Source organism: Nicrophorus vespilloides, unplaced genomic scaffold (assembly GCF_001412225.1).
Source record: "Nicrophorus vespilloides isolate i.1.1-1 unplaced genomic scaffold, Nicve_v1.0, whole genome shotgun sequence".
NCBI classification, from domain to species: domain Eukaryota; kingdom Metazoa; phylum Arthropoda; class Insecta; order Coleoptera; family Silphidae; genus Nicrophorus; species Nicrophorus vespilloides.
The window spans coordinates 163007-175226 of NW_017097212.1; the positions used below are offsets into that span (position 1 = coordinate 163007).

At 31.8% G+C, this 12220-nt stretch overlaps 2 protein-coding genes across 2 annotated transcripts in view; both read left to right on the forward strand.

Annotated features, from left to right (window-relative positions):
- Positions 1-1703: 1703 nt before the first annotated feature.
- On the forward strand, positions 1704-2626 carry LOC108559407. The gene is made up of 3 exons (XM_017916678.1): positions 1704-1857; positions 1916-2295; positions 2362-2626. Exons 1-3 carry the CDS (start codon positions 1819-1821, stop codon positions 2564-2566), a joined length of 624 nt encoding a protein of 207 aa, XP_017772167.1. The 5' UTR covers positions 1704-1818; the 3' UTR covers positions 2567-2626.
- Positions 2627-6996: 4370 nt separating this feature from the next.
- Positions 6997-12220, forward strand: part of LOC108559400 (DNA-binding protein D-ETS-6-like) — a 12723-nt gene continuing 7499 nt past the window's right edge. Inside the window, exons 1-3 of the mRNA XM_017916666.1 lie at positions 6997-7024; positions 7688-8041; positions 8096-8365. Of these exons, the coding sequence (XP_017772155.1) occupies positions 6997-7024; positions 7688-8041; positions 8096-8365 (652 nt within the window). The remainder of the gene's footprint in view (positions 7025-7687; positions 8042-8095; positions 8366-12220) is intronic.

The following is a 12220-nucleotide window of genomic DNA, read 5'->3' on the forward strand; positions in this document are numbered from 1 at the left end:
GCAGAATTAAAACATAGTTAGTGTTTAGAGTTTTGCTGAGGAAACATTGTTTGATGAATAGAAAACATTTTTGTTCGATAATATCCGACCTTAATTCGTTTATTACACTCATGAAACACTGTGTATGAATGTTTTTACCTTACACAGATTCAGCTACAAATTGTTATAATATTATTGCTTTCCATCAGTAATTGTCAATTCGGTGAATTTAATAACGTTTTCCGTTAAATTTATTTAAAAAAAACGTTCGGATTTTGAGAAAGGCAACTGTGATCGTTCACGAAATATATAATTCCAAAAAATAATAATGGGTGATAAATATATGCCTTAAGAAAAGAGAAATAAGCTTTTATACTGTTTAAAATAAGATTTGAAGAAGAAAACGCGAACTAAATTATAACAGAATAATTCATTTGTATTTTGCATATTTTTTTTTAAATTCTGATAATTGTTGTTTTCAAGTAATTTTTATACACGAATGTGAATTTTCTTTTATTGTGCGCTTAATGGAAAAAAAAAGTGTCTTGTGATGAAATAAAAAGAAAACTTGGTTATTAAACTGATTATTATTTTCTACATATCCCTTTAATAACATAATCGAATACATTAACAATTTATAATGCAGTGTTTAGTCTCAGTTAAAGTAGTACTAAATTGAATAGTCAATTTCATTGTAGACACGTGTGCTTATTCGAATGAAGATACTTGAAGTTCATACGAACGTACACATTGTTACATACATCTTAGTTTGAGGAAAAGAAACATAATTCCAATAACAATGTCAAATGGAAATCTGAAAACTGTTGTAACTACATCATTGTACGTTCGTGTGGATATTGTACTTTGGTTCTGTTGGATCAACGGAAATAATCATGTACGTATTATGAAACGGATGTGAGCGCTGAATATATTTACACAATATTGTTTTTGGCGATAGAATTATTAAATGACATCATATCGGATTTGCGTACGACCTAAAGTAAATATCCAGTGTTTCTAGATAATCTATTAGTAATTAGGGGAATAAAATCTATTTTAAAATTCTTCCGTGATTCAAAAATTGCGCAACTTCCTTATACGTCGACAACATCGTCATTTAGTTTCATACTTTTTATATAATACATAAACACTATATTAATAGACTGCGGTTAATGAGTTAATTTGTCACAAAAATAATTATAATTAAATGTATTAAGTTCAATGATGATTTTTAGCCCGAAGCAAAAGGAAAACCCTCATGAAAAACCAGATGCTGGATGAAAATGCAAAAATAACAACCAGATGATATTAAATAATTGCAATGGTTTTAGGTATGTTTTCAATAGCTAACGGTTACAACAAAACGAATTAAAAAACATTCAAGGTAAACCGCCAAATGGATTATCAAGACTAAACGTAGAGGAAAGAAGTAAACCGCCACTGATTACATATTTATTTAAACACATTGTTATTTTTATGTGTTTTATAAGTGTTAAGCACTTTATATTTAACAGAAAATACAAATTATTCAGTTTTAGATAAGTTATATTTGGATTCCTTCAGAAGTAACAGTAAATAAATTTGGCAATGATGTTGCTTGTTGAAAGTAAGAAATAATTGTATAATTATGTTTAGAAGGAAGGAAGGGAAAAAAAGAGCAAGAAGCACGTGGTTGAATGTAACGTTAGAAAACGACAAGCGCAGGTTATTAGTTGATTCGGATGTGGTTTAAATGAAATCACTTTGTAAAGATAAACAAAGCCAAGAACGTTTAAATAACCCGCAAGACATTATTTCACATTATTCGTGTTGGTAGATTACGAAAAGAACGTTTCCACGATGAAATCTTTAATGTTAGTTCTTGTACTGACTGCAGTTGTAAGTTATTGGATTACGTTTTCTTTTTATAAATAATATATGTTATTGCTTATTACAGGTATGCGTTTCTCATGGCCAAAAATCGCATTCACGGCGCGAAACTAAACTTACAAAAAGGAATAAGTTTTTACCAAAGCAGCACTTGGAAGAGTATTGTGTTGAAAATGTTTGCAACGGAACGGACAACTATCCAGCAAAGTACATCAGCAAACTGTTGATGAAGAGCAAGGGTTATCAAGGTTACAATGGAACTGTAATCGAATTAGTGGAGAACATTGGTATTCAATCTAGAATTAACTACGACGTCGAAAAGAATATGTGCACTACAAGAGAGACTTTGATGTACCCGAGGAAAGCTATGAATTTGGATATGCAATGGAAATTCATTGTCCAAGATGAACAGTATATGAGACAGGCCGTGCATTTCGAAGCTTGTTCGTAAGTAGAATAACGTTTGCGCTCATTCCAATTATTAATCAATCGTTTATTTGTGGCTCATTTCAGGCAGAAAGCGAAATGTTTCGCGGATTCTTTTATTCCCAATGACTATAAAACCTACTGCAAAACTAAGAGGATTGCCATCAGACTTCTCGCGTTGACGGAAAACGGACAGATCAACATAGATTACTTCCAAATGCCAGCCGGTTGTGTCTGCTCGTACAAAACCATGAAAGTCACCAATAAAGAATATAAAAATTATAATTATTAAAATAATTGCAATTATTAAAAAAAAAATGAAATTAATTTAATTATTTGTTGTACCATTACTAATGTATACGTTTACCTGCAATTAATTGAATAAAAATATTAAGTTAATTAAAAAAAATATATCGTTTTTTTTATTGTTTCCTTAACTAGCCCAATTTTCTTATAATTATTATCATTTGATCCATTTCCAAAGCTCAATTTAATGAATTCATTTACATTTCTTTATGATAACGACGTTACAAGTAAATGAAGCAAATATAATTCTAACAAAAATAAATGTTAAAATGTGAAATTGGTTTTGGGAATTCCACATTTCATTTTGCGCTATCAATGAACCCGAATTAGGCCAGGGAATGTAAAAATGTAAGAAATATTATTGCACATGACAAATTTTAGAACAATAAGTTTAAAAATTACATTGTTATTGTTTAAAACTGGAAACATACTTGGAAATAATTCGGCACAAGTAAATGTAGATTTACAACAATATGTTTCAAACCATAATTGTGAGGGAAATCACAAATGTTATGTGGTATATTGTTCAATTTTTATGTAACAAAAATAGTTTCGAATATGTTGGAAACAATTTAATCAAGAAGACGGATATAATTAGTCTGGATATTTGTAGAATATTCATCGAGAAGCAGAATTATAACTCTTGGAAACACTTGGGAAAACGCCACTTAGCAATAAAACAATTATATAGGAGATTAATTATGCTATGAATCAATCAATTAATTCATTAAAAAAATAATATTAGTAATTGTCTGTATTTATTCATTTTCTTTATAAATAATCATAATATATTTTTATATAAAAATGAAAAATAAATTATTTCAGTTCTAGTTTATATGATTGTTGTATGTAGTTTGGGTACTAAAACAAAAACAATTATATACAGTGGTACCTCGCTTAACGATTTTCAGATTTTTACTCGTATAGTGAAATACTCGTACAGTTTGGAAATTTTGTGATTACAAACAACACTAAGATGCAACTAGAATGACCACTAACACTAGGAACTGTTTTCCAATTCACACACGGTGAAGTGAGTTTTTATTTGTTTATATTATTTGTATCAATTCGGGGACTTGTTGGAAGTCTCTTTATACTTTTAATATTTGATTATATAAAAAAAGCGTACATAGTGTGTTTATATATTATAATAATGGTTGGACACAATACATTTATGTTTCGCATTTACAGCAAACATAAATTATATTTGTAAAGTATAGTCAGCTTCAAACAAAGATGTAGAAGGAGCGCAATCCGGGACTTCTCTTCTCATCGTCACTCGTTAAGCGAAACATCGCTCGTTAAGTGAGGTTGAATGAATGTATATTTATAATTGAATGTATATTTATAGAAAGTATTTTAAATTGTTTGTGTAAATTTGTTCACTTAATATTTTCAAATGTAAAGGTAATAAGTGAAGAAACTTTAAATGGATTTTTATGCAATACCAATAAATCGTTGAATGGAAAATGTTATTGAGCAATAAATAAAATCGTGACTGAGTGTGTGTGTTTGTGTGCAAATATCAATTTTGGAATCGGGCAAGTGAATGGATTCCAGGAACGAATACCGCGTGGCCTAGAAAGTGCGTTGATAAAGTTGCATATCATCTTTAGTCTGCCTCCTTCATCGATTCTACGAAAACCAATGATTCATACGCACTAGCCTGAATTTCTAAGATTTCTCCAAACTCTTAAAACACAAAAAAAAAAACACGGAAATACTTCCGATGTGGATTTTACTACTTACTCTACCGAGACGCAAACAGATGTGAATGAATGAATGAATAATGTAGTACAGTTCAAGGAAATTACTCATTAAAAAAAAATACTGTATGGGGAAAACATTGTCTTCGTAGAATTTCAATCTCTATACATATAAATATTTTTTCCGTCTCATTCAATTCAACCAAACCAAAAAAATAATTATGTAGAGTCGTTTCAATCCGGTGCTATTAATAATTAACTTTCCAGCCAGAGGGTGTAAACGCATAACGTACGATGATAATTCCCTCTGAGAACATTCCTAACTGGAATCTCATCGATAAAATGCATATTACCATAATAGGTGGCCGCATTCTTAGGTATCGCGCGAACCGCGAGAACGCATCTCGAGATAGGTCATCAACATACGGTAAAACAAGAAGTGGTCGAAGAAGAACAGAAAAAAGAAAAAGGTGGGAAAGAAGACGTGAAATTCATGAATGAACTCGATGACTCACCGCGATACTATGCAAGGGGGATAATAATTAACGTTATTACTGAAAAGAAGTACAGGTAAACCTGAGAAATAACTTCATTCCTTTCTGTCCATCCAATCCAAATGCGAATACAATTATGTATCTGCAAATGAAGTATAATTAAAGTCAGACTGTTGCTTATTTTTATATTAATTTAATTAAAATGAATACTCAAAAAGTATTTAATTAATGAAAATTTGTTAATGTTTTAGCATATTTACTTATATCTCCAAAATATATTGCTTAACTATATACAACATACACATTCAACATCACATAAAAGTGTATGTTTATATAATGTTAAGGAATATGTTAATGCACTAATTTTGTAATTTATGTAATTATAAATTTAATTTTCTTGTTACGAATACTTATAATATCTTTCTGGATAACAAATAATTAGCATTCCTTTACCGACGACGATTGCGTGTCTTTAATGTATATGAGTTTATCCGCTAAAAACTATTCACTAAAAATATTATAGCTCAAGCATTGAAACAAGTAATCCTGGGTGAATTACGTACCTGCCCGACTACTCTTAACGATCGATCCTTATATAGAAAACATGGGACTATTCATGAAAATGATGATGTATAAGTAGATTCAATTAAATATACAGACTTAAATAAAAATACTATTTTTTATATATTTAAATAAACTAAACTTTATTAATAATTGATTAAATTATATTTAATTGATTTATTATTAAATTATCACTAAAAAAATATGAATAAATTCAAGAAACTCAAAGGAAGAAGTATATTTGTCAATATACAATTAAAATATTTGATGTTTCCAGAAGATATAATTAAATACAATTGACTAAAGAAAATGTGTTGAATTGTTTCACTATTAATAGAAATGGTGCTCAGTAGGTGTAGTTTAATAAATTTCCACTGAATCATCTGGAGCCAAGCGTCTGTCTACAAGCAGGCGCCGCTCTGAAGCACAACAAGCGGCAGCAACCAAAAAAAATAGCCAATACTTTATTTTGTATATTCTCTTATTTTTTTTTGGCACAATGAAAAAGGACTTTAAATTAAAACGAACGCAACGCAAAACCGCAAACTTCCTCTCGTTTCCTGATAATCTGTTCACTACCCATCTCCTCCGGTTGCCGCCGCCGACTTCAAGGAATCGAAGTCTCCTTTAATTATAAAGCATCTAACAATTTTCGACATGTTGATATATGTCCCTAATTCATCTCGTGCTGGGCTTATATAATACGCCGAATCAGAATCTAGTTTCTAATTCAAGGAATCCAACAATTCACAAAAAGACAACAAGTTTCATGTTCGCAGGATTCTTTGGAATAAGCCTATAAATAGTGAACATTCCGCACCCTAAAATTATCTATCTTCTTATTGTTGCGGAATATAACGAAAAAAAAATGTGTAAGCATAATGTCATGATTCAAATTTGACTAGACCGCGAGCTGGCCTCAAAGTAACGACGAATTAATTGGACAAGTACAAAAAGAAGCCGAAGAACGAGAAATGTTGTTTATTGCAAACACTCTTTGCGGTTTTGTGCCACCCAAAACGACTTTGGTCGACTTTTTTTTCCAACTATTTAATGAAAGCAAACACGTTTGGTTTGGCACTACACGAACCGCCCCTTTTGTTGACCAACTCCAATCGAAACTTCGAGAAATCCATAAAACCCCGTGAGGAGTCAATCTCGTCTCGAGATGAAATTAATATTGGATTGCTTTTAAAACGGTTTAGTATCTGTTTTGGTAGATTCGAACGAAATCAGATCCGGCATCGGGTGATTCACTTACCAAGCGAATTTCCAAGAAATCTGGTTCATTTTGATCAAGAAATACTAGAAAAAAAAAACAGTGTTGGTGTATGCGCCACGTAATGAGGCACGTTTGATCCAGATGTAAGAAAAAAAAAATTCATCTTAGACACTCTTAAAATGTAGCGCCAAATTGTTTTTTGGTGGGGTTTCTGCAATGGCGGAGAAAATGGGTTTTGCCCCCGCCGATCTTCAACCTCTGGCGATGGATGAATAAAAAAGAATGAATCTGTTAACATCCCGGGGCCACATTATTCGTTATTACTCACCGCGGTTTCGCGGAACCCAAGATGCTCAAGACACCACCAACGTCAACTTAAACCCAGTTGAACGCTGACTTTCAATCGAAGAACTTCGAAAGACTTACCGAGCAAATGCAGTTAACAGTTAACCGATATTCGAGTGAGTGATAGTGTTGTCTCAATGATGTGGTATATTTCAATAATTGTGCAACTGCCGTCGGATCTTCGAGTTCGTATTTACTTATTTCGATTATAAAATGCAACTCGTAAATTAGCGACGAAAAATCAAAATATGCAATTTATAACAAATATCTATCGTAATTCTTTGTAACGAAAATGTCTATCAGCCTACAAATTGGATTTACAACAAATAGAGAAATTATATGCAATAACAATAATAAGGAGAAATTAACAATTAACGATTTGGATTCAAAGAAAATAATTCACAGCTACAAACGAATTCGCAATAATTGTGACTCAAAACATGTAGACTCAAATAAAGAGAACTTATTTGTATACAAACCCGAAAATATAAATTGTACAAAAAGAATACGTGCAAGGGAGAAGGAAATCTTAAAAAGCCACGCGAATACAGGAAAATCTATGAACTTTATTAATATTTTATGTGATAATAGACGAGTACCTAACATATTTGGAGATATTCCCTTCGAGGAAGTAAGCTTTTATGAAGATAATCCACTGAAATTAAGAGAAATTATGAGCGAAACTGATGAGAGTTTCAATGATATTTTCAGTGCAACGCAAGAAGAAAATTTAAATTACTTATATCAAATTACCGCTGATAAAATTGATACAACGCCAGATGATAATTTATGGAATGTCCCTTCCACGAGTTTCTATCAAAAACCTGATGATATTTACGAAGTTAGTGATAGTGAAAGCTCAATTGAAGATCTACTGAATTTAGATCATGCCTACAATCCCAGTTTAGAATCACAGCATCAAAAACATGCTTTTGTTGTAAGTGATAGTGAGAGTTCGGAGGAAGATATCTTGAACTTAGACGCCAATTACAATGCAAATTTAAAACTTAGTGCAAAATCTCCGGTTTTAGAACGAACCACATCAACAGAGAAAGTTCCTAACATTGTAAATAAAGATAGTTCTAGTGATGATGAAGATGTTGATGATGACCCTGAAGTGCTGGTACCTTCAGGTAATACATTTGTTAATATAGTTTTTCTTTTAAATTAATTATGTATACATGCAGACCCAATAGAGTGGAACGAAGCAAACATAGAATCGTGGCTCAAGTGGTGCAAACAGAAGTTCCTAACCGGCGTCGCTCTGGACCCAAAGAAGTTTCCAAAATCGGGAAAAGATTTGTGCAATTTGACTGTATCCGATTTCGAGAAGTTGGTGGAAGACGAAAGGACTGCCAAACTGTTAGCTAAATATATAGCCCATTTAAGACACAGCATTACTGGACGTGCCAGCAGCCCTTTGAACATCGATTGTACGATCCCCACCGACGGAGAAGGTGAGTAAACTAATGCCCTTTTTTTTCTAAATAAAAGGGAGAGGAGGTTCTTCCTGTTATCTAAATCGGACCGGAATTACAAACCGGGGCTCAGATTTATTCGGCACTTCCTCGCAATAATGGGCGAGCGCGGACGTATAAAATTGGAGGAAAAGTGCCGAAAGGTCCGGCCAACAATATACCCATACACACATAAAGAGAATAGAGATTCCGTTCGCGTACTGTTATCCCCCTTTTCTTATCGGTTTCTATATAAATTACACTATTTACACTCAAATAGGTCATGCTATTCAATTACAACGTTTTTTTGTTTTATTTTTTTTTAGTATAATCCATAAGATTATCTACTATTAACACTATTAATATAAGATTTCATACAATCGAGATTAAAGTTAACTCAAGTATTATCTATTACAAAAACTAATATTTAATATATAGTATTGGTAACCAGTTGGTAATTAGTTTAATACCTATGATTTTCAATATTGTTAATGATTGACCAACATTAGGGAAACCTAACAAATACTAAACCTAATAAGAAATAACGACTAATTTCTAAACATAATAATTTCATTAAAAAACAAATTATTTCACTTGTATTAAGCTTTTCACTTATTCTTTTATGTATTGTTGGTTGTTATTTTCCTATATGAAGGTACTGTGTTTGGTCTGTGGTTAGACGTAGTCATTAGTTCATCAGACGAGTCATTACAGTTTCAGTTTTTGTGTTGTGGTTATTTACAGCTTTCCACTTATTTTTATCGTCTGCGCTTAGTTTAAATTTAAATTAAAGTATTTTTAATATAATTAATTTGCTTCAAATGAATATACAGAACGTTTCTAATCAATTAATTTTGAAGATTCTCTATTATTAGTAAAATATATAAAGTTAATCCATACTTAAGCATTTGTCAATTCACGACTATTACAATTATTATTGTAACTCGTTCATCTCCTACTTGATATTTACCAGTTTAAGAAATTTAAACAATGCAACAATACATGTTAACATAACTAAATAATTTATAATATTCATGGATCAATTTTCGAATGTGAAATATCACAAAACTTTTTACAATTGATAGACCAAAATAAGTGTCCGATTTAGGAATATTATTTATTCCAAAATCTTAAAAAAACGGACAAATGCAAAGGGATATCTTGTCTTTTCACAACTAAACTATAACATAAAATGGAAAACATTTGAAAATTAACACTTATAAGTAAGTTTTTGTGTTGTGGTTATTTACAGCTTTCCACTTTGCACTTATTTTTATCGTCTGCGCTTAGTTTAAATTTAAATTCAAGTATTTTTAATATAATTAAATTGCTTAAAATGAATATACAGAACGTTTTTAATCAATTAATTTTGAAGATTTTCTATTATTAGTAAAATATATAAACTTAGTATATACTTAAACATTCGTCAATTCATGACTATTACAATTATTATTGAAACGGGTTCCTATATGTAAATAAATAACTTAAAATTTAAAGTGCGATTATAAGAATTATGACAAAATATATTATAAAGATTATTGAAACAATCCATTCAGTAATGATAAATACCGTTTGGTAATGGTGAGGAACAGATAAATATATTATTAAACTGGGGTGATTAATAAGAGTTTCTGGATATATAATAAATAAATCAAATACTTTAGTTGTTGCGGAGAAGTGTTGTTGTTTTTTTTTTCTCTTGCTTTTTCTTCAATGAAATCAATGAACAGATGTAATCCTTATTAAATGATTTCTAGGGTGGATTGATTTAATTTTCGATTAGTTTGTTAGGGGAGCGGTGTTGCCGTAACGTGAGTGCGTTTAATAAATGGCCGTTTCGGGAGTTTATCGTGGCAATATATATGTAGGATAAGACCTGTGCGAAGGGCGAAAGCCAGAAGTCAGCGGGTCGAGTGACGGCATTAGACTTGTAGATGCTCGCCCGCTGTGTCCGGTAATCCCTTGCGTCGGGACGCCGCTCTCCGACGCTCAACATTATTACACACGAAACATAAATTTCTTCTCCTGCTCGAAATCCCTTTCGTCGCGTCTATATCATCTGTATTATCATTATTCGCACTTTTCTCTCTCCGTTAAAACTTGCCTCGACTTAAATCGAGCGCGTGCATTTAGCGTGAACGCAATTAGTATTCCGTTTGTGGGGCTTCTTTCTGAACGTCTGGGACGAGCTGGAAAACCCAAGAGTGGACGCTAGTTATTGTTCTCGGAATTGAGTGTTTGTGAAACCAACAAAAGGTCACTCATACATCCACCAAGATGAATCGCAACGTTTACATATATTCAGTTGTATTATTATTTTTATAAATGTTGGTGCAACCCCTAGCAGGGATCGTTGCCAGAGAGGGTTTTCATTTTATTTTTGAACTGAAACTTTCGCAATAATAACACTTTCCGTCATGGAAGTGGAAACTTTTCTCATATCACCTGGAAACACTTACTCGCTGTTCGCGGCAGACTTGGTATGCATATCAATAGTCCTGGATTTATCCTGCTGCCGGGACTAACGGATGCTCGGGATTGGTTGGGGTGGAGTCACGTGTTTGAGGCGGTAGGAAGTTTCCTCCAACTTCCTTCCTTCCTTCCTTCCTCCCAGTATCCGACAGCCTAATACGTTCCCGCGAATAAAAACACCCTTGCCTTTTCTTTCAATTCCATCAGACATACGATAACAAAATAAAATATTAATACACAATTATAGTTATTCAATATAAAACAGTATGTTTTGTGTATTTGCGGCTGTTTTGTCCAAGAAACTTTTATTTTATTATCATAATAAACACATATCTTCTAATATTATGTCATAATTTCATTTATCAACAAATCAATTTATGAAAAATATTTGTTACTTAGGGATGGAAAAAGTAAACGTTTAGTGAAAGTCATCACAAGTTACACCTTGACAGTTATTTGAGTAAGGAATCTCTGAAGACCGGAAATTGCGGAATGAAAACAAAATAAAATATTAATACACAATTATAGTTATTCAATATAAAACAGTATGTTTGGTGTATTTGCGGCTGTTTTGTCCAAGAAATTTTTATTTTATTATCATAATAAACATATATCTTCTAATATTATGTCATAATTTCATTTATCAACAAATTAATTTATGAAAAATATTTGATACTTAGGGAAGGGAAAAATAAACGTTTAGTGAAAGTCATCACGAGTTACACCTTGATAGTTATTTGAGTAAGGAATCTCTGAAGACCGGAAATTGTGTCAGAATCGTATATTTCTAGTGTTTCGACATAAGTTCAGAGTTTAGAATATTTGAGTCGATGCAATAATAAACACAGTTGTAGAAAAATGGTAAAAGAAGGGAACCATGTGGAACACCTTGAAAGAACTAGTGAGAGTATTTCAAACTAATAATATTTGTATACCAAGTCGAATCAAGTAGCTTTATATAGATAGACGAAAAGAAGGTTCTAATTTCAAGGTGAGAAGATAGCATAATTTCATTTATCAGCAAATTAATTTATGAAAAATATTTGATACTTAGGGATGGGAAAAGTATACGTTTAGTGAAAGTCATTACAAGTTACACCTTTACAGTTATTTGAATAAGGAATCTCTGAAGACCGGAAATTGCGGAATGAATCGTGTAAGAATCGTATATTTCTAGTGTTTCGACATAAGTTCAGAGTTTAGAATATTTGAGTCGAGGCTATACATGCAGTATAATAAACACAGTTGTAGAAAAATGGTAAAAGAAGGGAACCATGTGGAACACCTTGAAAGAACTTGTGAGAGTATTTCAAACTAATAATATCTGTATACCAAGTCGAATCAAGTCGCTTTATGAAGATAGATGAAAAGAAGGTTCTGATT